This window comes from Oenanthe melanoleuca, chromosome 25 (genome assembly GCF_029582105.1).
Source record: "Oenanthe melanoleuca isolate GR-GAL-2019-014 chromosome 25, OMel1.0, whole genome shotgun sequence".
NCBI lineage: Eukaryota > Metazoa > Chordata > Aves > Passeriformes > Muscicapidae > Oenanthe > Oenanthe melanoleuca.
The window spans coordinates 2,955,630-2,981,011 of NC_079358.1; the positions used below are offsets into that span (position 1 = coordinate 2,955,630).

Consider the following 25,382-nt stretch of genomic DNA (forward strand, 5'->3'; position numbering starts at 1 on the left):
GCGTTGCAGGGCAAAAATAAAAACACTAATTTTTGTAATTGGGATGTTTTGCATGCAAGATGAGCTTGGTAAACACATTCTGTGTGCAAAGACTGTCCCTGGGCCTGGGGCTGTGTGGGACAGTATAAAAGGCAGAGCACAAGTGCAGGTCCCTAATCCACCTCTCCTGCCTTCTCCTGCTCAGTGAAACAGGTGAGTTCCTTCCTCTGTTTCTATTTCTTTTCCTCTGTCTATTCTGGCTTCCACTGGAGCTTTACCTTAGTTTCGTTTTCTGGGACAGTTGGTGATCATCTCCATTCTCTGTGCCACACTGGAGGGTGGTGGGAGAAGGTCTTGTCAATGTTTTGGGGGCTCTCTTTGGGACTGCAATTCCTCGTCCTTTCCATCTCCCTCTCCAGGCTGTCCCTCCTCTGCGGACTCTGCTCTTTCTCCTGTGAACAGTGTCTCCCTCTGTGCCTCTCATTGCGTGGCTGCTTTCCCTGCCCTCTCCCCAGGTGCTCCTGCAGCCACAGCCATGTCCTGCTACGACCTGTGCCGGCCCTGCGGCCCCACCCCGCTGGCCAACAGCTGCAACGAGCCCTGTGTGCGGCAGTGCCAGGACTCCCGTGTGGTCATCCAGCCCTCGCCCGTGGTGGTCACCCTGCCCGGGCCCATCCTCAGCTCCTTCCCCCAGAACACCGCCGTGGGATCCTCCACCTCCGCCGCCGTGGGCAGCATCCTCAGCGAGTCTGGGGTCCCCATCAACTCGGGGGGCTTTGGGCTCTCGGGGCTCTCTGGCCTTGGTGGCCGCTACTGCGGCCGCAGGTGCCTGCCCTGCTAGAGCCGGGCCGCACGTCCAGCGAGTGCCTCCCCCAGGAAGCCCCAGGCCAGGGGCCCGACTGAGGCTGGAGCTGCTGGCCAGCGTTTCCAGAGGCCTCGGGCCCCCTTGAGGGAGGCAAACGTGGCCAGCTGAGCCTTCTGCCTGTCCTGCTTTCTTCTGCGCCTCCCCTGCTCTGCTGGCCCAGGGGCTCAGCCCCGAGCCTGGCGCAGGCAGACCACAGTGTGGCCACTGCTGGCCAGGGCAGCCTGGCCCAGGGCCGTGCCCACTCCCTGCTTTGTTTCTGTCTGCACACTCAATAAAGTTCATTCTGCATTGAACTGGAGCCTCCTGCAGTTCTTTCCATTTTGGGATCCAGCAAAAGCTGCTGCGTGGGGAGGGCACAAAATTACCATTTTTTGGGGTTGGAATTCACTTCCAGATATGTGGTCCAACCCTCTGCTCAGGTGGAACAACCTTGTGGGAGCTGCTTTAGATGCCAACAACTTCTCGCTGTGTCCAAGGATGGACACCCCACAACCTCCCTGGTCCATGCCTTTCATTGCTCTGTAAAAATATGTTTCCTGGAACGGCTTCCATAGCTCATGTCCTGCTCAGGACATAATCCCAAGGAGTTATCACTGTTCACTTCTTCTACCACAGCATCCCCTTTTCCCTCCTGTCGTTCCTGGACCTGCCAACCATTCTCAGGGGTTCACAGGAGATGTTGGGGAGGGGGAGAGCATCACTAGAGGGTTGAGTTGTTATGGGGTTGGTGATGTAGAGGAGGACAAGGTGCTTCTGCTTCCTCCCACATCTTCTGCTCCCTGACATTCAGGGAATAACAGAATTGTGAGTAGCCAGGTTGGAAGGGACCCACAAATCATCAGAACCCACTCCTGGCCCTGACAGCCCAAAATCCCACCCTGTGCCTAAAAATGTTTTCCAAACACAAAAAGTGACCCTCGTTCTTCCTGGAGCAGGAGAACGGAGGAGTTAGAGACCATTCCTGGGGTGGAATGGAGGGGTCAGAGACCATTCCAAAGATGGATAAAAGTTTGACAAGGAAGTCTCACAGATATGTATGTATAACAGAAAGATCTTTGAATGCAGAACCTGAAGAAGGAATAGAAATGAAAGCCAGTTTCCATATAGAAGAAAAGAATTGCTGAGCCAGTCGTACTGGATAACTAAGAAGGCAAAGGGCATGTGAGTTGGAAGGGGATTTTATAGCTCAGAGCAAAGGATAAATCCACCTCAAACAGAAGATGTTTCTACCAAGCAAAATGATTCTACACGCAAACACGACTGCCTATGTTGCAAGTAGAAAAAATTTCTCAGAATTTTCCACTGCAAGAAAACTGAAAAACAACTTCTAGTTTAAACTGTAACACACTAACTTTTTGTGACTGGAAAATAGTAACATGATGTCACGGTGTGACTTGGGTTTGCCAATTTTAAAATTTCTTTTAGAGATAGGATTTAGGAGGAAAGACAAGGCAGGCTTAAAACTTAAAAGGGTATAAGAAGAAATTTATTAATAGCACAAAAAAGAATTCAGAATAAGATTCCTAGATTGTTCCCTCCTCCCCCTTCCTTCATTCCGCATTTCTTAACAACAACATACAGAAAACACTTCAGTCAGTTATCTACTTAAATAACCATTTCAGTTCACTTTAGAGAGAAAAGTTCCTTTTTTGGTTTAGGCTTAAAGGGGTGTCTTCACTTTCACAGTCTGCATCTGCCTGGACCTACAAAACCATGAATTTCCTCCCATCTCCACAGTCCTTCCAGAGCGGTGCTATGGGTTATGTTGCACACTTGGGGTGCCACTTTTAAAGGCAAGCTGCTGAAAAACAGAGTTCTCTTTATATCTTTTTCTATTAAATGTCTCTGTCCATATTTCCAGTCCTAAAACAGAGAGACCCATTTCCTCAAAGCAAAAAGGTCTTCTTTTCACTTAAACCTCCCCAAGTGTATTTCACAGTTTAAACGAATTTTAGTGTAGTCACAGTTCCCTTTTAGCCCCACAAAAAAGGTTTTCAGCTACTCATCAGTTGCATCTTTTCAATCTCTTCCCATCAGGAACTTTATCTTCATTCCACTGACTTATGTAGACTTCATGCTTTATTTCTTCTCATTCAGGGGAGTTCAGGAGATCAAGAATCTTATCCAGGCATTAAAAGGGTTGAAGTTGCATCCAGGACGTGAAGAAGCTAGTCCAGGCCATTGCTGGAAAAACTCTGAGCCACATGGATCATTTGGGGCCTCTCTTCTCAGAACGGGGCAGGGGGAGGAAGGAAGAGCCTTTGGTGTCTCTCCAATTCCCCTGGCTCAGCCATGCCATGTGGAGAAGGGAGCCGAGCTGAGCAGAGCCAAGCTGAGCCGAGCAGAGCAGAGCCAAGCCGAGCCGAGACCTGCCGACCCAGGGCCGGGTTGCGGGGCCATGGCCAGAGGCCGCCGCAGCTCCAGGGAGGCTGGAAGCCGAAAGAGAGCAGCCCACCCCCCGCCAATGTGATTTATGAAAACAAAACAACTCTCTCATTGGCCACCTGGGATGCCAACCGCCAAATCAGCCCTCCAACTGGTCCCCACATCCCACAGGGGAAGCTCCCAGAGAGGGGACAGCCCCTCCGTTACCTCTGGCAGTTCCGCCCCCCACCCTTCCACGTGGAACCAGGACACATGAATATGGCAATGTTAGTCATTTTGATAGGCTATAGATAATAGTAAAGGTATTGATTGGCTGTTATGTATTAAAAGAAAAGTATATAATGCATTGCAACCAAAACTAGAGCTGGCTTCAGACAAACCTCCAGCCGTAGGCTGGGCTTTTGTCACCCACAACCCATGAATTGCTGTATCCTCTGGATACAATGAACAGAATTTTAAATAATAAATAAATTGCTGTATCATCTGGATACAATAAACAGAATTTTAAAGAGTCATCTGGAGTCCTGCATCCCTCTTTTAGACTCTTACAAGAGACCATTCCAGGGAGGCAATGGAGGGGTCAGAGACCATTCCAGGATGGAATGGAAGGGTCAGAGACCTTTAGGGGCAGCCCCTCTGTGCCAGCCATGGGATGAGGCCAGGCCAGTCGGATCCTGCGTGTCTGAGTGTGCTGGCACAATGGCAGAGGAAGTGCTGATCTCCCTGTCTGCTTGCCTCCAGTTGTCCTGCTGACATTCCCAGACTGTTTGTGGTTGGATACTACTGGGAACCAGGGAAAAAGCAGCCTTGAAGCCTTGAGTTTCTCAGGCTGGACAAGGACAAGAAATTATAACAATGATTGAACACCTGCAGGGTGAGTGAGAGCCATGTGAATGTCGCATGATATTTTGCAGAAAGCATGTTTTCAAAAAGGTGTTGCCTTCTTGGACCAATGAGTCTTTTCTATTTTGTTTTTCGTGTACTACCCTATGTAAAATGTAGTGCTTCTTTAAATAAAGCTCGCTCTCTCTCTCTCTTCTGCTTCTCCATTGCATGAGGAACTATGTTGCATTATTCTTTGCACCACTCACCTCTAGCGTAAAACGCAACAACCGCGCATCCTTCTGATGTGTTTGGATGTCTCCTTGGAGAGCTCTGCAGGCCCTTCCCACCCCCCTCCGATACTGAGTTTGGGTGTAGGCTCCAAGGAGTTTGGAGATTTGGGGATGGAGGAGGAACAGTGGGAAAGACCCAAAATGGACACTTGGGGTGGGGTGGGAGCAGAATCAGGGTGTGTTGGAGAGGACTTTGTGCTTTTCAAACATCTTCCTGCTGCCTCCAGGGTGCTGGGGGCTCTCCACAAAGGCATGGAGGGGCAGAGAACACTTGGATTTGTCTGGATGTGGAATTCCTGTTTCTTCAGAGTGACCAAGGTGACAAGAAAGTTTCCACCCAGCTCAGATGGAGCCGAGAATTTGGTTACATGGTGGAGGAGGTGACTCCTGTCACAAAAAACACATTTTTAAGCGTGGCTTGTAATTTTAGGGCTGTAGGAAAAAAATGCCCTGACCATTCTGAGAATCCTAAATTGAGGTCCTGGAGGGCACAGGGCCTGGTGTCCCCTGGTGAAATAGGACAATCCCCAGCCCTGGCTGCACCACCCAGCCCTGCTGACGTGGCATGACCCCGAGACATGTTTTGGCCTCTAATCCTGGCACTTGAAAGGAGCCTGGGAGGCTGACTGGGCACGTCTTGCACAGGGAAATGAAAAAGCAGCATTGCATGTGTCCCCATTTCTCTAATGGGGATGTTTTGCATGCGAGAGGAGCTTGGTAAACACGTTCCATGTGCTGAGGGTGCCCGTGGGCCCGGGGCTCTGTGGGGCAGTATAAAAGGAAGAGCAAGAGCAGGATCCCTCATCCAGCTCTCCTGCCTTCTCCTCCTTGGTGACACAGGTGAGCTCCATCCATCTTCACCTTCCTCTTGTCCTTCTCCTTCTCCTCTTTGTCTTTGCCTTCATCTCTGCCCTTGCTGCTCCTCATTTTCTGCTGAGCATTTCTCTCCCAGACCCACCTCCCAGTCCCTGTTCAATGGGAGGAACTGGGAGAAGCTCTTGGGCTCTTTGGGGATGGGGTTCTGGATCCTTTCTTCCTCTCCCATTCCCTGTCCCCTCTTACCGAGCCCTGCTCTTTCTCCTGCCGAGGCCGTGCCTCACGTTCTGCCTGTGCCTCCTGCAGGTGCTCCTGCAGCCACAGCCATGTCCTGCTACGACCTGTGCCGGCCCTGCGGCCCCACCCCGCTGGCCAACAGCTGCAACGAGCCCTGTGTGCGGCAGTGCCAGGACTCGCGGGTCATCATCGAGCCCTCGCCCGTGGTGGTCACCCTGCCCGGGCCCATCCTCAGCTCCTTCCCCCAGAACACCGCCGTGGGATCCTCCACCTCCGCCGCCGTGGGCAGCATCCTCAGCGAGTCCGGGGTCCCCATCAACTCGGGGGGCTTTGGGCTCTCGGGGCTCTCTGGCCTTGGTGGCCGCTACTGCGGCCGCAGGTGCCTGCCCTGCTAGAGCCGGGCCGCACGTCCAGCGAGTGCCTCCCCCAGGAAGCCCCAGGCCAGGGGCCCGACTGAGGCTGGAGCTGCTGGCCAGTGTTTCCAGAGGCCTTGGGCCCCTCCAGCCCTCCTGACAAGGAGGGAGGCAAACGTGGCCAGCTGAGCCTTCTGCCTGTCCTGCTTTCTTCTGCGCCTCCCCTGCTCTGCTGGCCCAGGGGCTCAGCCCCGAGCCTGGCGCAGGCAGACCACAGTGTGGCCACTGCTGGCCAGGGCAGCCTGGCCCAGGGCCCTGCCCACCCTCTGCTTTGTTTCTGTCTGCACACTCAATAAAGTTCACTCTGCATTGAACTGGAGCCTCCTGCAGTTCCTTCCATCTTGGGATCCACAGTTAAAACTGCTCCATGGGCCTGTGTTGCCCTGGGGGGAGTTTGGGTGGTCCAGGACTACTGATGGACCTTGCTCACACCTGGGCAATTTGAGAACATGCAAGGGCCACTGAAATGCCATGGGGCTGTGGAGGGAGTGTGGCCTTGTGTGAGTGTGACAGGGTGACCAGGAGATGACCAGGGTGACCAGGAGGTGCCCCAGGGGCCACTGAGCCAGGACACAGGTTGGGCAACTTCCAGCTGACGAGTCAAGCCACTGCCCCGATGGCTTCTGTGCCAGTTTCACCCATGTGCCTAAGGCCATGGTTGCGTTTTACCTCTACAATTGCATCTTTCCCTTCCTTCCTTCATCCAAGCACTTCTCCCAGCCCCTGGATGCTGAGGGAGCCCCAAACAAGTTGCAGGGACATTCAATGCCATTGCCAAACTCAATGTGATGTCCAATTTTCTTTTCCTGCTTTCTGTGGGGTGTTTCTCCCTGGGAAATGGGGTGTGCCTGGCTCTGCAGCCATCTTGGGACAGCCCAAGGCTGCTCTTCTGCCCTATTTTGGCTGTCACTGTCTGAAATAAAGCGATCCTGCTAAGTTCCTCTGTCTCTTTTTCTGCTGTGGAAATGCCCTCCTATGGTAGGACTCATGGCTGCTCTGTGGGCCAGAGAGGGTTAATGAATCAGGTGTGTTTTTGAAATGTATTTCTTACCAAGGCTGTTGGCCTGAAGACCAAAAAGAGAAGAAGGAGAAGGAGATAAGCAAGAAAGAAAACCTGCAGCAGGGAAAAGTATTTTTAGAAAAATTTTGTGAAAAACAGAGGTGGAGATGGTTTTACACCAATGAAAGTTGCGTTGACTTATTGTAACCACTGAATAAAGCGCAAATTTTGCAGAGAGTATAAAAGACAGTGTACTGTTGTAATAAACAGATTTTAGCCTTCTGAAGTGTAATGTGTCCTTTTGTATGTCGTGCCCACCTCAACAGGGACACCCTCCCATCCCTGAGCCAGGAGGGGTCATTGGCAGCAACAGGGTCAAAATGAAACCAGGGGAGGGAGTCAACACCCCCAGGACACCCCTGAGAGCGTGGGGTGGGTCATGACACCCGAGACTTCTTGTTGACCCTCGATGGGGAGGGCTGGGTCAGGGAGAAGGACAAAGGGCTGGAAAAGCCTTTGTTGTGGAAGACATTTTAGTGGAAATGCCATGGATGGAAGGGTGGTGTGTGTTTTGAAGGAAATCTCTCTGCTGGATATGCCCCGCCACACCTGGGGTTTCCTTCTGGATGTGTTTGTTTAGAGAAACTTCTCCTGACAACCTGAAAGCTCCCTTCATCCTCCTGCATGTGGAGTCTGGCTTGCACCCGTGGGATTTAAGATTTTTCTGTCTCTGATGGAGCCCCAGCCTCACTGGGACAGGAATTTTGCCCCCTTTGCCACAAGGGGTTTCAGGTGGTGCCTGAGCGGGGCTGTCACCTCTCCTGGGGACACCAGCTCTTGTCCTGCCCCAGGAAATAACACTCAGAATGTGGAATCCTTCCCTTGCCGGGCATCTCTAGGGACATCCTGGTCCCTGCTGCTCCCCAGGCTGGGTTTGCTGGCACTGCCAGCCCTCAGGTGCTCCCTGTGTCCTGCTTGGAAATATTTAGGACAATGAGAAGGGTCTGGTCAGAGGCTGGGGGGAAGCAGAAGTAGAAGGATGGCCATGAGGAATGGAAGAAGGAAGAGTTTTGAAGTCAGATGTTCTCATTAGGGAGTGTTTTCTGCAAGATAATGACCCTGACTAAGATTTGCTGTTGGGACAGCAGCGTCCTTCCTTCTGGAGGAGTCCTGTTCTGCTGATTGGAGAACTCCAGGCAATGCTGGAAGACCTGAAAGGCAGAAGAAAAGAGATAATTTCTTCTAAAGGCAATGTGAGATCCCAAAGAAAGTTCAAAACCAGCCCATGAAGTCTCTCTGCTGAATAAATTATGTCTAAGAAAGCTTGAAAGGCCTTGGAGTCACAGAGAGCAACGTCGAGGGCCAGTCCCCACCAAAGCCAGCCCTTTAATCCTGAGTTTATAATAAAAAAACTGCATTTATTACTCCAAAGGCTCAGAGCTGCCTCAGGAGGGGAAGATGCTGACATCACCTGGAAATATGGCACCACTCCACCCAGCTGGCTGAAACATCAGCCTGGTTCGGGCTGAAAAATACCCTAAAAACATTTTGGCCTCTAATGCTGGCACTTGAAAGGAGCCAGATTGGCTGAATGGGCACATCCTGCACAGGGAAATGAAAAGGCAGCGTTGCAGGGAACATAAACAACCTCGAGTTTACTTAATTGGGATGCTTTGCATAAAATATGAGCTTGTTGGTAAACACGTTCCCTGTGCAAAGGCGCGTCTGGGCCCGGGGCTGTGTGGGGCAGTATAAAAGGCAGAGCAAGAGCAGGATCCCTCATCCAGCTCTCCTGCCTTCTCCTGCTCCTTGGTGACACAGGTGAGCTCCAAGGGCCTCACGCTGCTCTTCCTCTTCTCTTTCTCCTTGTGCTTCAACGGAACCTTTGCTTCTTTCTGGTGCTCTTTGAGTCTTTCTCCTTGATCCTGCTCTCACCGGGGTTTTGTGGTTGTTTTTCACTGGGCAGAGGTGGGAGATGTTGGGATTTCTTTGCAGAGAACTCTTTGGGCTCAGGGCTGTTGGAACTCCCCTTCCTCCCTCTCCAGACTGTCTCTTCTCCACGGGCTCTGCTCTTTCTCCTGTGAGCAGCGTCTCGCCCTGTGCCTCTCATTGCGTGGCTGCTTTCCCTGCCCTCTCCCCAGGTGCTCCTGCAGCCACAGCCATGTCCTGCTACGACCTGTGCCGGCCCTGCGGCCCCACCCCGCTGGCCAACAGCTGCAACGAGCCCTGTGTGCGGCAGTGCCAGGACTCCCGCGTGGTCATCCAGCCCTCGCCCGTGGTGGTCACCCTGCCCGGCCCCATCCTCAGCTCCTTCCCCCCAGAACACCGCCGTGGGATCCTCCACCTCCGCCGCCGTGGGCAGCATCCTGAGTGAGGAGGGAGTGCCCATCAACTCGGGGGGCTTTGGGCTCTCGGGGCTCTCTGGCCTTGGTGGCCGCTACTGCGGCCGCAGGTGCCTGCCCTGCTAGAGCCGGGCCGCACGTCCAGCGAGTGCCTCCCCCAGGAAGCCCCAGGCCAGGGGCCCGACTGAGGCTGGAGCTGCTGGCCAGCGTTTCCAGAGGCCTTGGGCCCCTCCAGCCCTCCTGACAAGGAGGGAGGCAAACGTGGCCAGCTGAGCCTTCTGCCTGTCCTGCTTTCTTCTGCGCCTCCCCTGCTCTGCTGGCCCAGGGGCTCAGCCCCGAGCCTGGCGCAGGCAGACCACAGTGTGGCCACTGCTGGCCAGGGCAGCCTGGCCCAGGGCCCTGCCCACTCTCTGCTTTGTTTCTGTCTGCACACTCAATAAAGTTCATTCTGCATTGAACTGGAGCCTCCTGCAATTCCTTCCACTTTGGGATCCACAGCTAAAGTTGCTCCATGGGGCTGTGGTGCCCTGGGGATGTTTGTGTGGGATTAGAGGGAGTGTGGCTTTGTGTGAGTGACTAGGAGATGCTCAGGGGACACCTGAGCCCAGAGGGAGACTGGACCTTGGGTTCCAGTAGATGGGGCTAAACATTGACCTTCCAGAAGAGATTTCTGTGCAGATTCACAGTCACCTTCCTTAAAGCCTTAACTGTGCATTTCCAGCTACAAGTGGTTGTTATCCTAGCCTGCATGCAAGCACAGCATCCAGACCCTGGACAGGGACAATCCCCAGTGCTGAGGTGACTCGTGGCACTCAGGGCAGGTGTGCAGAGAGAAATGTGATTTCTGTGCCAGACATTGGCACAGTGGGAATGGACTGAGGATGGGTCACTCTTCTGGAGGAATCGCAGAATCCTCAAGGTTGGAGAAAAGCTCCAAGTTCAAGTAACATAGCAGATTTCTGCAGATCTGCTCCAGACTCCTGCTCCTTCAGGACACGGTGACACACAGAATGATTTCTCAGTAATTGATGTTTCTGACCACAGGACAGTTTTGGTGGGGATAAGATACTTCCACTGCTGCGGGAAATGGATTTGTAGAGAGTTCTCAGGGCCTGACACACAGTATGCAGCTGTGTGCAAACTTAGACATAAGAAATCCTGACTTAGAAATGCCATGGAATAGGCAACACCACTCAGTTGCCCCCTCTCCGGGTCAGAAAAATATGAGAGGGCGCTTATAGCTGCTCTGTGAGCCAGAGAAGGTTCATGGATAAGGTTTGCTTCTGAAAGGAATTTTATCAAGGCTGTTGGTACAGAGACCAAAAATAAAGAAAAAAATATTATCAAGAAAAATCTGTAGCTGGGAAAAGTATTTTCAGAAAAGTTTCGTGAACAACAGAGGCGGAAATGGTTTTGCACCAATGAATGTTATGTTAATTTACTGCAACCAATAAATGAGGTGTAAACTTCGTAGAGAATATCAAAAACATGTGTAAAAGCTCTTGTAATGAAAAAATATAAGCCGTATGAAATGTAGTGTGACCTTTCATATGTTGGGTGCGGCCCAACAACAACAGAAAAGGGCGAAATCCAACACGCTGCTCTTTTCTGGGCCTGGGTACCATCCCAGGCGATGTCACTGTCAGTCCTGCTCTCTCAGAGGAGGGATCATGGTCCCTGTGTGCCCATCCCTGACCCAAATCCACGATACACCCACCCTCAGCACGTCCTCAACCTGTGTCCTGGCTCAGGTGTCCCCTGGGGCACCTCCTGGTCACCCTGTCACACTCACACAAGGCCACACTCCCTCCACTGCCCCATGGCATTCCAGTGCCCTTGCAGGTGCTCACCTTGCCCAGGTGTGAGCAAGGTCCATCAGTAGTCCTGGACCACCCAAACTCCCCCCAGGGCACCACAGCCCCATGGAGCTGTTTTAGTTTTGGATCCCAAAGTGGAAGGAATTGCAGGAGGCTCCAGTTCAATGCAGAATGAACTTTATTGAGTGTGCAGACAGAAACAAAGCAGAGGGTGGGCAGGGCCCTGGGCCAGGCTGCCCTGGCCAGCAGTGGCCACACTGTGGTCTGCCTGCGCCAGGCTCGGGGCTGAGCCCCTGGGCCAGCAGAGCAGGGGAGGCGCAGAAGAAAGCAGGACAGGCAGAAGGCTCAGCTGGCCACGTTTGCCTCCCTCCTTGTCAGGAGGGCTGGAGGGGCCCAAGGCCTCTGGAAACGCTGGCCAGCAGCTCCAGCCTCAGTCGGGCCCCTGGCCTGGGGCTTCCTGGGGGAGGCACTCGCTGGACGTGCGGCCCGGCTCTAGCAGGGCAGGCACCTGCGGCCGCAGTAGCGGCCACCAAGGCCAGAGAGCCCCGAGAGCCCAAAGCCCCCCGAGTTGATGGGGACCCCGGACTCGCTGAGGATGCTGCCCACGGCGGCGGAGGTGGAGGATCCCACGGCGGTGTTCTGGGGGAAGGAGCTGAGGATGGGCCCGGGCAGGGTGACCACCACGGGCGAGGGCTCGATGATGACCCGCGAGTCCTGGCACTGCCGCACACAGGGCTCGTTGCAGCTGTTGGCCAGCGGGGTGGGGCCGCAGGGCCGGCACAGGTCGTAGCAGGACATGGCTGTGGCTGCAGGAGCACCTGCAGGAGGCACGGGCAGAACGTGAGGCACGGCCTCGGCAGGAGAAAGAGCAGGGCTCGGTGAGAGGGGACAGGGAATGGGAGAGGAAGAAAGGATCCAGAACCCCATCCCCAAAGAGCCCAAGAGCTTCTCCCAGTTCTTCCCATTGAACAGGGACTGGGAGCTGGGTCTGGGAGAGAAATGCTCAGCAGAAAATGAGGAGCAGCAAGGGCAGAGATGAAGGCAAAGAGAAAGAGAGGAAGGAGAACGACAAGAGGAAGGTGAAGGTGGTTTGAGCTCACCTGTGTCACCAAGGAGGAGAAGGCAGGAGAGCTGGATGAGGGATCCTGCGCTCACAGTGGGTTTTATACCGTGCTGGCCAGCCCTGGGGCCACCCTTTGCTCTCAGGATGTGTTTCCCAAGCTCATCCCGCATGTAAAACACTCCCTTCCAAATCCCAGCCTTTGATTTGGTGCTGCAACGCTCCTTCCCCGTTTCCTTGCTGGTGGCAATCCCCATTCCAGGCTGAAACCTCGTTTTAGGCGACTTAATTAGAGATCAAACGCTTCTCATGGCCAGCATTGTTGATTCAGGTAATTTAATTTATGGCCATCCGTGTTTTTCCTCAGTCTGGCAGTTTAGTCACTGCCTCGTCTGTCTCGTGGCCATTTCCAAATTAAAACTATGCCAGACTCATCCCAGATAGCTCCACATTCAAGCCGCATTTGCATGTTTTTGCATAAATATAATTGCAGCTATATTTCCCTGTGTTTTCAGATTGTGCCACATGTCTGGTTTGAATTGCTCATTGGGAATGAAATGCTCGTTTAGATGAGAGCCTAATTAGGTCACAAACCCTGCGTGGCACCAATTCTTTCAGTTTTTCACTCAACATTAAGCATTTTATTCCAGAACCCACTTCATGGCTTATAGTTTATTGTCTCACCACCTTCAACTTGTGTAGGATCTCCAAGTGCACTTAATAACCAAAATCTGAATTTTTTAAAATGTGTTTTTTCCCAAATCAGCTTCATACTGGAAGCCGTTTTTGGGAATAATTACTCCTTGACCCTCAGAGCAACTTCTGTAAAGTCTCCAGGAGTGGTTTTTCCTCCCGTTTTCTGCGCTGAACTCTGTTTCTCAGTGGAAATAAAATATTCAGCAGCTGGTGTTGGATTTGGGATACTGGGCAAGTTGCTTCCTTGGCCTAATTAGGCCTGGAATGTGCTCAGGTTTTATGTCTTGGCACCACAGTTTGGAGGCCAGGATGACCACGGGTAATATCCTGACAACTCTGCTGTAGGACAGGAGTGGAAGCAATTGGGAACCAGGGGTTGGTGGCATCCCTGCAATTGCTGGGACACCTAATTTCAGTTTATTTATGGCCATAAATAAAAAGGCCAAAGCCAGAACCCCAAATGCTTCACTCAGGTGGTGCAGCCAACAATCATTTCTGCTCAGCTCAGACAATTTGAGCGGGTAATTTTGGCTAACCAAGGGGAAGAAATCTCCAGCTTCAGTTTTTCGGCCCCAAAACGTTTCTGAGGAGAGAAATGTTTCATTTCATTCATTAAAGCAGAGTTTATTGTGACTGCAGCAAAACAAGAGTTAAACTGACCGTGAAGGAATAAAACAATTGAAGCAATAATTCAATCCCCAGACTGGGGGTTTTATTTTTAGAATTATTTTAAGATTTCAGTTCAGCAAAGAACCAGATTAATTGGGAATGTAGGCTGTGATGATTGAGGCCAAAGAAATGATCAATTCCAGGATGTGATCCATTCCAGGCCAGGTTGGATGGGATATTGAGCAACCCAATCCAGTGGGAGGTGGCCCTGCCCATGGAAGGGGTTGGGACAAGCTGATCTTTCAGGTCCCTTTCCACCCCAAATCATTCCATGATCCCAGAATTGGTGGGAATTTTTTAGGAAGTATTTTTTAAATCAAATAATAATGAAAGAAAAGGACATTTCCTTCAAAGGTCCCTGCCAGCAGTATCAGAACCTCCATCTCTCATTTAGCTTCATCCCCATCCCGAAGCCTCCAAGGTGTCTGTCTGCAGCTCCCTGGGGCTGCACAACAACTGAAGCTTCAGCTTCTTGAAAGGGAACAACTTCAAAGCCAATCCCAAATATTCATTAAATGCTTGAGACACACAAAGTGCATCAGCCATGGAAATATTGCAGCCACCATGCAAAATTGGAATTGTTTTGTCACTTGGGCAATAACGTCACCCTAAATTTGGCTACTCCTTGGGCAGACAACATTTGAGAGCGTCAGAACCCAGGGTTATTAATTTTTTTTTTTCATTAAAAAGTCGTTTTGTGTGTCGTAACAACCTCCCATAGGTGGTTCCTCTGGAACAGATCCAGGGATGCTCGGGATTCTGGTGAGGATTTAATGCAGCAGCACAGGGAAAAAAATGAGGTGGGGGGCTCAGGTGAGACCCCACCTGCAGAGCTGGGGAGGAGCTGGAGCTGCTGGAGAGAACCCAGAGGAGGCTCCAGGATGGGATCCCAGGGATGGGGGAAAGGCTGGCAGGAAAGGCTGGCACAGCTGGGATTGTTCAGCCTCCAGAAACTTTGGGGTGACCTCGCTGTGGCCTGGCAGGAGCTGCAGGGGCTCCGAGGAACACGGGGAGAGACAATTCCCAAGGGATGGAGGGCCAGGATGAGGGGGAATGGGTTCAGGCTAACAGGGACGGGGCTTAGGGGGGGGTTTGGGGATAAATTCTTCCCTGTAAATATAGGGAGGCACTGGCAGGGATTATTCCATCCCTGGATGTGTCCAAGGCCAAGCTGGAGCTCTCAGGGATGCTGGGAATGTTCCTGCCCTTTTTAAGATGAGTTTTAAGGCCCCTTCCATCCCAAAACACTCCATGATTTCCTGGGAGACAGATGAGAAATCACCGCAATAACACAAATGCAGGGAATGGATTTGTGAAACCCAGGGAAAGGGTTTTGCCTCTCCCTGGATCCAGGTTATTCCATTAATTATAATGGAATTTATTCCATTAAATCTATTCCATTACTGGGATTTAATTTATTCCACCACTGGGATTTAATTTATTCCATTATTGGAATTTAATTTATTCCACCACTGAGATTTAATTTATTCCACCATTGGGATTTAATTTATTCCCTTATTGGGATTTAATAAAGATGCAGCGTAGGAAATAATAAAATTTTTAAAACCCTTATGAGGCCAAGAATCCTGACCTGATTAGGAGCTGATTACTGGAATGACAGCTGAGCTTTGATCTGTTTATCTTTGAGGGCTTTTATTGCTCAACCCATGGGTGTCTGAAGCCAATTCCACGCTCGGGATAATGACACAAGGGATGTGCAAACCATTAATTAATGAGCACCTGGGACATTTGGTGCAGGCAGGACGTGATCCGAGTCGCTGCCTCGGGGCTCTCCCCATCACACCTCGTCATTTGGAGGGATTTAAAGAGGAAAAAAATTAAAATTACTGCTCTATTAAAGCAGCAAACAAGGAGCAGGTAAACAACCGCGGGCAGGAAATTTGGCTGTAGGGAAGGGCAGAGCTCGGGGGACACACAGGGCACTTTCTCTGCCTCTTATGGGCTGAAATCTGCAGTTTTTGGTCAAACTGCCCCACAATCAGCATTTTTGTCAGCCTTTAATGGGGGGCGATGCTCAAAGCAGAGTTTCAGAGATTGAGCGCACAATGAGGGTGGGAAAAATTTAATTTTTGGAAAGAATAAGAACCAAAATCCCAATTTCAGCGTGGGCAGAATGATTCCCTTCACCTTTCCTGCATCCCTCGCATCCTCCCGGGAGCTCCAGCAACTCCAGGTCCTTCCCCAGGGATTGGGGTGTCCCAGAAATAACCACAAGGAATTGGGGGTTCTCTGCTGCATAATTTCTTTTTTTTTTTTTTTTTTTTTTTTTTTTCTCATTTGCTCCAGAAAATCTGTTCAGGAGGCGTCAATTCGCAGCGGAGCCTCTTCATTCCTGCTTGGAAAAGGTTTGGAAAAGGGAAAATTCCCTCCCTTCTTCCCCCAGCACCTCCCCACAGCTGGGAAGGATAATAAAAAATTAGAATATTCAGTGGAATATTCAATATTCATTAGAATATTGGGAAATTTCAGCAGGAAAAGGGCTCATGCTCCACCCCCTTCCCCTGGACATCATTTAATTTCCCCATTTTTATTCCTATTTCCGCTTCTTTACCAATTCATCTCATTTCTGGGGCTCCTCTCTGGAATTCTTGCTGCAAAAATGGGTGACTCTGCAAAGTTCCCAGTCCCCAGGAACAGCCCCAGGAAGTTTCACATTAAAGGATTTCAAAGTCCTTTGCAAACTCACATTAATGATTTATTCATGCAAAACCCTCATTAGCAGCTTTTAGGGATGCAGCAGGATTGCAGGATGGCAAAGAGAGTCACAAAGTCACCCTGAAGGACGTAGCAAGGTTGGTAATGGACATTCTTTGGTCATAAATAGGTATTTTAAATATGTATATTAAAATATATAAATATATATTTATATAATAGATATATAATAAATATTTTATAAATAAAAATAAATATATAAATACATACATATAAAATTATATATATAAAAACACCCAAATATATAAATACACAAATATATTCATATATAAATATGTGAATAAATATAAATATAAACAAATAAAATAGAATATATGGGTATATAAATGCACAAATATACACAAATACAGACAAATATATAAATAATAAATAAGTTAAAATATAAATATATAAATACAAATACACAAATATAAATAACTTTAAATTTATTTTATATTTATAAATATTTATATAATGTAACAAATATAATAAAATATAAATATTAAGTATATTTGTCATAAATAATGCTATATTAGCAATATACTAAATAATAAATTGCAATCATAAGTGTTATTATAAATATAATATTAACAATTATAAATATTTTCTCTGGTTTTATTTTGATTTGAAAATCGTTTTTTTTACTTCTGCCAGATTTCCCAGAACAGGCAAATGCTGGAATTTGTTGCAGAGAAAATCTGGACATTGGACAGCACTGATTTCTCAGGAATTACACAAGCAGTAAATAATTATTAAATCAAAATTCAGAGATCATTCATGGCTAATTTTGGATTTAGGGGAAGAGCTAAAATTTTCATATTGATAAAGAGATAAAAAATAAACTCCTTTGATTAAGATTTAATAAAAGTTTGGGGCATTTCAGGGGAAGGATTTCAGGAAAAAAATTGGATTTTTCAGTTTAATTCTGAGCCTCACAGTCCAAAAAAGAGAATTATTCTGGAACTCTGGCATTAAAAACATCCCTGAGGAAGGAACATGAGCAGAGTGGGAAGGTCAGAAAATACAAATGGGGCCAGCGTGACCCACAAGGAAAGAATGCAGAACTCAGTCCTGAAAAATTAATTAATTAGAACCTCACACACACACAAAAGGCTTTGTTAAACATTTCGATTAATTGAAGAAAATTCCCATTGCTTCACCCTCCTGTTTTTAATATTATTATTAATTATTTGCTTGGTTTTCCTCCTCTTTGACTGTTAAAAAGCTGATAAATTCACTCTGACACGAGTATTCCTTGGGAGCCGAGCGTTTCCTAAGGGATGATTTTTGAGGCAGGATTTTCATTAAAAAGGAATTATTTTCTGACTGGGGATCATTACCCCATCGTGAGCAATTTGCAGGCCCCAGTAATTGCAGATTTCTTAAGTGGCAGCTTTAGGTTTCGAAAGACATAAACCAAGCCCAGGGTTTTAATTAGGGATTGGGCCTTGAAGGCCTGAAACAGCTTTGGAAAACTCCTTGCGGATGATTTTCTTTTTTTTTCTTGGTGGTGAGGGGAAAATTGAAAGAAATCAAAGTTTGCTGTTCATTCAGAGGTAAAAATTAGGAAAAAATTGTTCTGTGGGAGAATTGTGGATTCCCCATCCCTGGAAATGACCAAGGCCTGCTTGGCCGAGGCCTGGGCCCCTGGGAGGTGTCCCAGGGGCTGGAATTAAATTATTTTAAGTTCTTTCCCACCCAAAACAATCCACAGCTCCATAAAACGGCACACTGGGACAACGTGACAACACAGAGCACTTTTCCAACAGAATAATTTATTTAAATAAATCACAAGGCTGTGTTTGCTGGAGGAGATTTCCAGGCCCGAGCTGGAGAAGCCATTTCAGGACACGTCCAAAAGCGTTGCCAGCCCCTCCCTTCCTCCCTGGCAGATTGTGGAACTCCTATTGCTTCACTTCCCAGCTCGAGCTGCTCATCCCTGGCTGTGGGGGCTTCTCCTTCCCCCCCCAGATTCCACAAAACCGCTGCCAAGGCCTCAAGGAGCCGTCGGCATTCAAATCTTTGGGAATGGGATAAACGGGAGCTGCTCCCGGGGTGACCTCTGACAATTCATTTGCCTCCCGTGCTCTCCCTGCTAAACCCAGATAATAACTGGAATTAAAATCTGCCAAAGGCAACGGAAAATCCGGTTCTGAGGGAAGGGCTGAGGAGTTTTTTTATAGAGGGCCCAAAAATGCAGAGAGAGCAGAAATCAACGGGAGTGGCAAAAAGTTCTGCAGCACAAGGGGCTGGAAAAAGGGAATGGAATGGGCACAGAGCAGAAATCCCCACAAATCCTAAAAAGTTCTGCAGCACAAGGGGCTGGAAAAAGGGAATGGAAGGAGCATGGAGCACTGATGGATAAACCTTCAGGTTTATCTTCACTTGGCAGCACATTGTGTGAATTTTATACAGATAAAATTGATTATTGTCTTTTTAAAAGAGTGTTAAGTGGTTAAACGGCAAGAAGCAAATCTTAATATGTGCTGAAAGAAAATAAAATACAAAAAACCCCCCAAATATAGAAATGCAGAAATAAAAAATATAGAAATACAGAAATATAGAATATAAAAATATAAAAATTTAAAAATATAAAATATATATTTTAAATATATATATATAAATATATGTAAAACTATATACATGTATACATATATACATATATACATATATTCATATACATATAAGCCTAAAGTATAAATATATACATACATATAGATATGTATATACATACATACATATATAAAATAGAAATATATAGAATATATATAAATAAAAATTAAAATATAAAAATATAAAAATTAATATTAAAATATAAAAATATGCATTAGTGTCCCTCTATCTCTTCATAAAAGACATTTCAGCTGAATGAATCCTGCAGAACTCCTTTCCTATAACCTTAGGCAGGTTAATTAGATTTAAATCTTGGGACATTCCCACCTGCCTTGGACACTTCCAGGGATGGGATATCCACGATTCTCATTCCTCTTTCCCAGGATTCATATTCCAGGCAAGCTCCCAGGAAGCTGAGCTGCCTCCCTTTGTTCCTAATTATTATTTACTCTCAATTTTCCCTCCCAGCATAAATTATCTGCAGCCTGAGAGGGGTCCTAAGGCAAAAGCATTTGTGGGCAGCTGGGAACAAAAGGGCTGGGGTGATCCCAAGTGATTTATGCAGATTTGGGCATCAGGGACACACCTCAGAGGTGGAATTGTGCTTTTAAGGATGTCCCCAAATATTTAAGTGAACCTCATCCCGGTATTCCAATAAGATTTAAATTAAAGGCACCTTTTATGTAGTAAAGAAATGAAATTGGCTGTGGGCTGTCATCCCAAAACGTTCCTGGGGGCTCCCTCAGAAATCTCTTTCTGTAAGAACCCTGATTGTCTCTTCATTGTGATTTTTCTGTCATTGATTTTCTCTTTAAAATCTTAATAAAAACATCTTAAATCCATGTCTGGCTCACTCAAAAGTGTTGATAAACTGCCCACTCCCATTTTCTCCAATATTTTAATGGCTTTATATTAATCTCACATCTCTAATTTTCATCACAGAACAATTTCTTCACACAATTTCATCACAGAGCAATTTCTTGTCTACTTTTTCCCCCCTTAATTCTGCCCCAAGAAAACCTGGATTCTTCCAACCTTCCCTCTCCCACAATTTTGTCCTTTCCAGCCCAATAAATTGGGGGGGAAATGAGGGGGGAAAAAAAGCCCCAACAAATAAAACCAAGACTGTGTGAGGCTCGGTGACTTCACCCTGAGTCGGGAGCCAAGAGTCGTGGGTGGGATTTGGGATTTGCTTTTAATTGCACTGGGGTCAAACCCTGCAGAGCCCAGGAACAAAGTCCAGCTACTCCACTTGGACCCCATCCCAGGATTTGTAAGGCCGAGCTTTCTCCACGAGGTCAGCCCCGTTTGGAGGTGTTAATTAAAATTAAAGATTTATTGAGAATTCATGGCATTTATTGAGAGTTGTGGAATTGTAAATTCATTTTTGCTCCTTGCCCATGGATGCCCAGCTGTGTATTGGTACAATTAATGCCCCTGGGAGTGGTTTTGGAATTAAAAAATCCCATCTGCACTGGGAAATTACAAAAATAATGCTGATACCCCACTGGAAATGATGCCACTGCAACTCCCTTTCCCAGAACCTGAGAGGGAAAACCCAATGCTAATAAAAGAACCCTTGATCAGGCCCCGAAATAACTGAAATGTGGTTAATTAGCTGCAGATCAAGCCCTTTTTTTGGCCCTTGAAAGGGCAAAGTGAATCCTGCCCGGCGGGCGTAGCACACTCTGGGAAGCTCCGGGAGGGAACAAACACAAACAGGGAGCAAAACAGTTTCATTACTCGCAGAAGTTATGCAGGCAGCAAAGTTTGTTTTGCAACTAATTAAGACTTCATGCAAAGAGGGTGTCACATCCTCCAGGCGCTCTGGGGACGTGTATAAAAGCATTTGCTACGTAGAAGCTTCCCTAATCACTTTTCTTTTACTCTCCTCCTTGGATGATCCGGGTAAGTCAATTTTGAATCAATTATTGAATTTTAAATCAATTATTGTTGTTATTATTATCATTATTATTATTGCTATCTGAATATCAAATGACAGGGTGACCTCGTGAAAGGACAATGGGGTGTTTTTCCAGAAAAAGCTTTTCTGTTGTCCTTTAGTTTGGAGTTAATTGAAGTTTTACACTTCAGAGGAGAGAGCTCAGCTTGTGGAAACCAGAGAGGGCACAGAAAACTCCCTCTGAGTCCTAAAGAGTCTCAAAAATTCCACGGCACTCTCTTCATATTCGAAAGACTCGGTGTCATTAAAGAAATTATAATTTAAATTTTAATTTCTACGATGTTCTCACCCTGTCTTCCAGGAGCCTCTGGTGTCTTTTAAGTTGGAGAACTCGCCCTAAATATTTCCCCAATCCTGCAGAACACAGATTTTCCTTACTCAAAATCCACTTTATTACTGTCTTGCGTTAAAATATATTCATAGTTCTGAATTCCAAATGTAGAAGGAACATCCAAGTGCTCCTTTTCCACCTCCTTTTCCGGAGTTCTGGGAGGAGCTTTTCCAAATTGTGTGGAATCACTCGAAGATCCCAACCCTCAGACCAACCCTGTTTTGCCAAAGCCAAAATCAGCCAGTCCAGATCCAGCTCTTCAGATGGAAAAATACTCCATGCTTGCCTTTTTCTCACCTTCAAGTCTAAGGAGACTGGAATTGAATCAACTGGAAAAAAAAAAAAAAATCAGAATTCTCCGAGGACTGGGAAGGTTAAAATGGGATGTTCAGGTGGAGACAGGAGAAATCCCCCCTGGATTTTGTCTCCCCTAAAGATTTCTGGGGTGAAATGGGGATTTATAGCTTCAAGTCCCCCTTTTTTTTCCCCTTAATTTCTTCCCCAGCAGCTTCACAGAGATAAAACAAGGGAAATGATCCCTTCTCCTCGTGTTTTCCTTGCCCAATCTGTGTGGGCACAACTCAGGGCAAGCACGGCCTTCAATTAATTAAACAATGCAATTAAACAATGCCCAGGAAAATTCTGGCCTCGATACCAAGCTGGGTTTAAAGTGCTCTGGGATTTCAAACATCCAGCTGGTCCCTAATGAGACCCATAAAAGATGGGTGGATCTCCAGCCTGGATCTCACTGCTCCACCTGGAACCAGCTGGGAGGAGCTCCAGCCCCCACATTTGGGATTTAAAAGAGGGTTAAAACCTGAGTTTAAAATCTGGGGTTGAGTTGGGAGTTGTGGTTTCCCACTGGCAATAAGAGTGGAATGGACACAGTGAAAATCCTGGGAGGAGAAGCGATAGGATAAAAGTTTTGGGGGTTAAAATGGTAATGGTGTAAAAAAAATCGTTATATTGAAAACCAAAAAGTTCAGGAAAAAAAGAACCAGGAAGGAAAAAAGGTTAGAAAACTAAACTGGACAAATCTGACGCCTACCTGAACTCTTCACAACCCAAATTTACCGAAAATCCCCAATTTACCGAAAATCCCCTCAACCGCGTAACCAAAATTTCATAATACTTAACGCACATTTCCCGCCTTACCGAGGATGGGTTTCTTCCTGATTTTCCCTCTTTTCCTCATTTCCAGCTCTTCCCCTCCCCATGTCTCCCTTCCACGAGTGCTGCCTGCCCCCGGGCCTGGCGTGCCCCGAGCCCTTCGCCGTGACCCGCAACGAAACCTGCGTCATCAAATACCCCGACACCGTGGTGGACATCGTGGAGCCCGATTTCCCGCCCTACTCCGTCATCTACCCCGGGCCCACCCTCACCACCTTCCCCCAGCAGACCCTGGTGGGCTCCACGGCCCTGCTGGACATCAGGAACCTGCTGGGCCCGCGGGGATTCCCTGGGTTTGGGGGTACGTGTGCTCTGGGGTCTCTGTGGGGCGCGGGGAGTTGGAATCCTTTTGGCGCTGACTTACGGCGGCTGTTTTGTTGTGGAACTTGCAGGCCAACCTAAACCTTGCCTGGATATCTGTGGATAGACCGGGAAGCAGAGCTGAGCCCCGACTAAAGGTTATTGGATAATGGATTGTAGAAGTGCCGAGCTCCCGAGGTTCCCATGGAGTCCAAAAATGCAGGGATTCCTGTTCCCATGGAGTCCAAAAATCCAGGGGTTCCTGTTCCCATGGAGTCCAAAAATCCAGAGATTCCTGTCCTATGGAGTCCAAAAATCCAGGGGTTCCTGTTCCATGGAGTCCAAAAATCCAGAGATTCCTGTCCTATGGAGTCCAAAAATGCAGGGATCCCTGTTCCCATGGAGTCCAAAAATCCAGAGATTCCTGTTCCATGGAATCCAAAAATCCAAAGATTCCTGTCCCCACAGAGTCCATAAATCCAAGGATTTCTGATCCCATGGAGTCCATAAATCCAAGGATTTCTGATCCCATGGCGTCCATAAGTCCAAGGATTTCTGTTCCCATGGTGTCCATAAATCCAAGGATTCCTGTTCCCATGGCATCCATAAATCCAAGGATTTCTGTTCCCATGGAGTCCATAAATCCAGGGATTCCTGGCACTAGAACTGCCCGAGGACTAGAATTTCCAGCCTATGAGAAAACTGAAATTTCTCTATTGACCTCATTCCAATTAGGATGAACCAAAGCCCAGAATTTTCCAAGAAACCAGATTTAAAAATTATATTTATCTCCTTTTTTTTTTTTTTTTTTTTTTTTTTGGTTTGCTAAAAGCTGTGTGTCAATAAATTTCATTTTTTATGCCAACATGGAAGTTTTATTATCGATTTCTCTCAAATTAAATTTAAAAAAAGGCATAAAATCCCCCCAAACAATATGACTGGAAAATCTTGGTTTCCAAAATGAAATTTTACCCAAACTCCTCTTCATATTTGTAAATTTTGCTGAACCAACATTGAAAAAGAGACAAATAAAATCAGCTCTACTTGGCATTTCTGAAAATTAGGAATTTGTAGCTCCCTGCTGTGCTTTATTCCTGCTTAGCCCCACCATGTAATGCTCTCCCAGATTCTTTTCCTGTCTTTACCTCATTTAATGCAAATCACGGGGAAAAAAAAAAAAAAAAAAACAAAATCAAAATATTTACAGCAATTGTAAGATCAAATCTCTTTGCAAAATCCTTCTGCTAAAATCTATGAAAATCATGGGAGTGGGGATTTGTTGTGGACCCTCCTGGAATTCTTTGATTTTTTTTTTTCCTTTCCAGCGAGTTTTGTAAATCGAGCTTCTCGTTCCCATTAAATGCTGTCATCAGATGCACTTTTGGGTTTTGCTTTTTTAGGATGGTTTGGGGTGGAAGGGACCCCAAAAATCATCCAGTGCCACGCTCTGCCATGGGCAGGGACATTCCCACCATGCCCAGGTGGATCCAGCCAGGGATGGGGAATCCATGGAATCACCTGGAATCCTCCCAGAGAACAGTTCCTGCCCAAATCCAACCCAAATTTGCCCTGTTTCAGTCTGAACTCACTCCCCTCAGTCCAGTTTTCCATGGAAAACTTTCTCCTCTCCATTTTATTTCAAACTTTTGGGGGTCCCAGAAGTGACTTTGGGATTTTTTTCCTGAGTTTCAACTCCTCCTCCGGCTCCAAATTGAGATTTTGCCTTTTCTCAGAGCTCACCCAGCCTGGATTTTGGGGTGAAATGATCTGCCTACAACACAAAAATGCAGATTTTGGGTTTTTTTTTGTTTTGTTTAATTAATCGAAGCCCTGCATTGAATTTTCCAGCCGACTCACCAGGCTGTTCCCCAAAAAACAAGCCTAAAATTCTGGGCCAAGCGTGTTCAGGCAGGACCTGGGCACTGTCACCCTCCCTGGGGCACCAGGCTGGGACAAGTTGTGAAAGAAATAAATATAAATATTATAAATTATAGGCAAGGATAAGCTGCAACGTGTGAAGGAAATGAATATAAATATTACACATAGCGTGCAAGGACAATCTGCAAAGTGGGAAAGAAATAAATATAAATATTCTATATTATTGGCAAGGATAATCTGCAGCACATTAAAGACATAAATATAAGAAATAACTATATAACTATAACTATATATATATATATAAACATATTATATATTACATTTTATACATTTTATACATTTTATACATTTTGTACATTTTATACATTTTATATATTTTATATATTTTATACATTTTGTACATTTTATATATTATATATTGTAAGCAAGCACAATCAGCAAGATGGGGACATGCAGCTTAAAGCATGAAAGAAATAAGTGCAAATATTATATAATATTTCTATTGGCCAATATTTGCTAATAGCTAGAAGTAATGAGCGATTAAGCTGAGAATTAATGAGGAATTAAATTCCCCCCACCGGAATTTCCAGGGAATCTCGTTTCCATCTCCTCCCTCACCGCCCCCTCCAGGGATTCCTGTCCACGCCAATCCACTGAAATTCCTGTAATCCACAAAGGAAATCTGCAAATCGGCTTTTTCCACAAATCAGCCCCTGAACGATCCTTCCCCTAATGACAGAGGGAACGCTCCACAAGCGTTAATTACATCATTAATTATCTTTGTACACAAGCCTTGCGCCACGGAGCCTTGGGATTTGGACATCCAGATGTTGGGCAACAGCTGCATTTAGAAACACGAGCATGGGGATTGAAAGCAGCACCTCTCAGAATCCTTGTTTTGCTTTTTTTTTTTTTTTTTAATTTTAAATTTATTTGTTTGGGGGTTTTTTTGTAGGTGTTTTTTTTTGTTTGTTTTGGGGTTTGTTTGTTTAGGGTTTTTTGTTTCGTTTTCGCTTTTATT

The 25,382-nt window shown here is 47.0% G+C and overlaps 5 protein-coding genes across 5 annotated transcripts; 4 read left to right on the forward strand and 1 right to left on the reverse strand.

Annotated features, from left to right (window-relative positions):
• Positions 1–496: 496 nt before the first annotated feature.
• On the forward strand, positions 497–820 carry LOC130263128 (feather keratin 1-like). The gene has a single exon (XM_056510590.1). It carries the CDS (start codon positions 515–517, stop codon positions 818–820), a length of 306 nt encoding a protein of 101 aa, XP_056366565.1. The 5' UTR covers positions 497–514.
• Positions 821–5,486: 4,666 nt separating this feature from the next.
• On the forward strand, positions 5,487–5,792 carry LOC130263126 (feather beta keratin-like). The gene has a single exon (XM_056510588.1). It carries the CDS (start codon positions 5,487–5,489, stop codon positions 5,790–5,792), a length of 306 nt encoding a protein of 101 aa, XP_056366563.1.
• Positions 5,793–8,971: 3,179 nt separating this feature from the next.
• LOC130263164 (feather keratin 1-like) lies at positions 8,972–9,278 on the forward strand. Its single transcript, XM_056510634.1, is given in 2 exon segments — positions 8,972–9,124; positions 9,126–9,278. Coding segments are annotated over 2 exon segments (306 nt in total).
• A 2,183-nt stretch (positions 9,279–11,461) lies between these two features.
• On the reverse strand, positions 11,462–11,767 carry LOC130263125 (feather beta keratin-like). Its single transcript, XM_056510587.1, has one exon. It carries the CDS (start codon positions 11,765–11,767, stop codon positions 11,462–11,464), a length of 306 nt encoding a protein of 101 aa, XP_056366562.1.
• A 3,399-nt stretch (positions 11,768–15,166) lies between these two features.
• LOC130263146 (claw keratin-like) lies at positions 15,167–23,827 on the forward strand. The gene is made up of 4 exons (XM_056510616.1): positions 15,167–15,272; positions 15,702–15,760; positions 22,215–22,484; positions 22,576–23,827. The coding sequence occupies exons 3-4, from the start codon at positions 22,229–22,231 to the stop codon at positions 22,608–22,610; spliced, it is 291 nt and encodes a 96-aa protein (XP_056366591.1). The 5' UTR covers positions 15,167–15,272; positions 15,702–15,760; positions 22,215–22,228; the 3' UTR covers positions 22,611–23,827.
• The last annotated feature ends 1,555 nt before the right edge of the window (positions 23,828–25,382 follow it).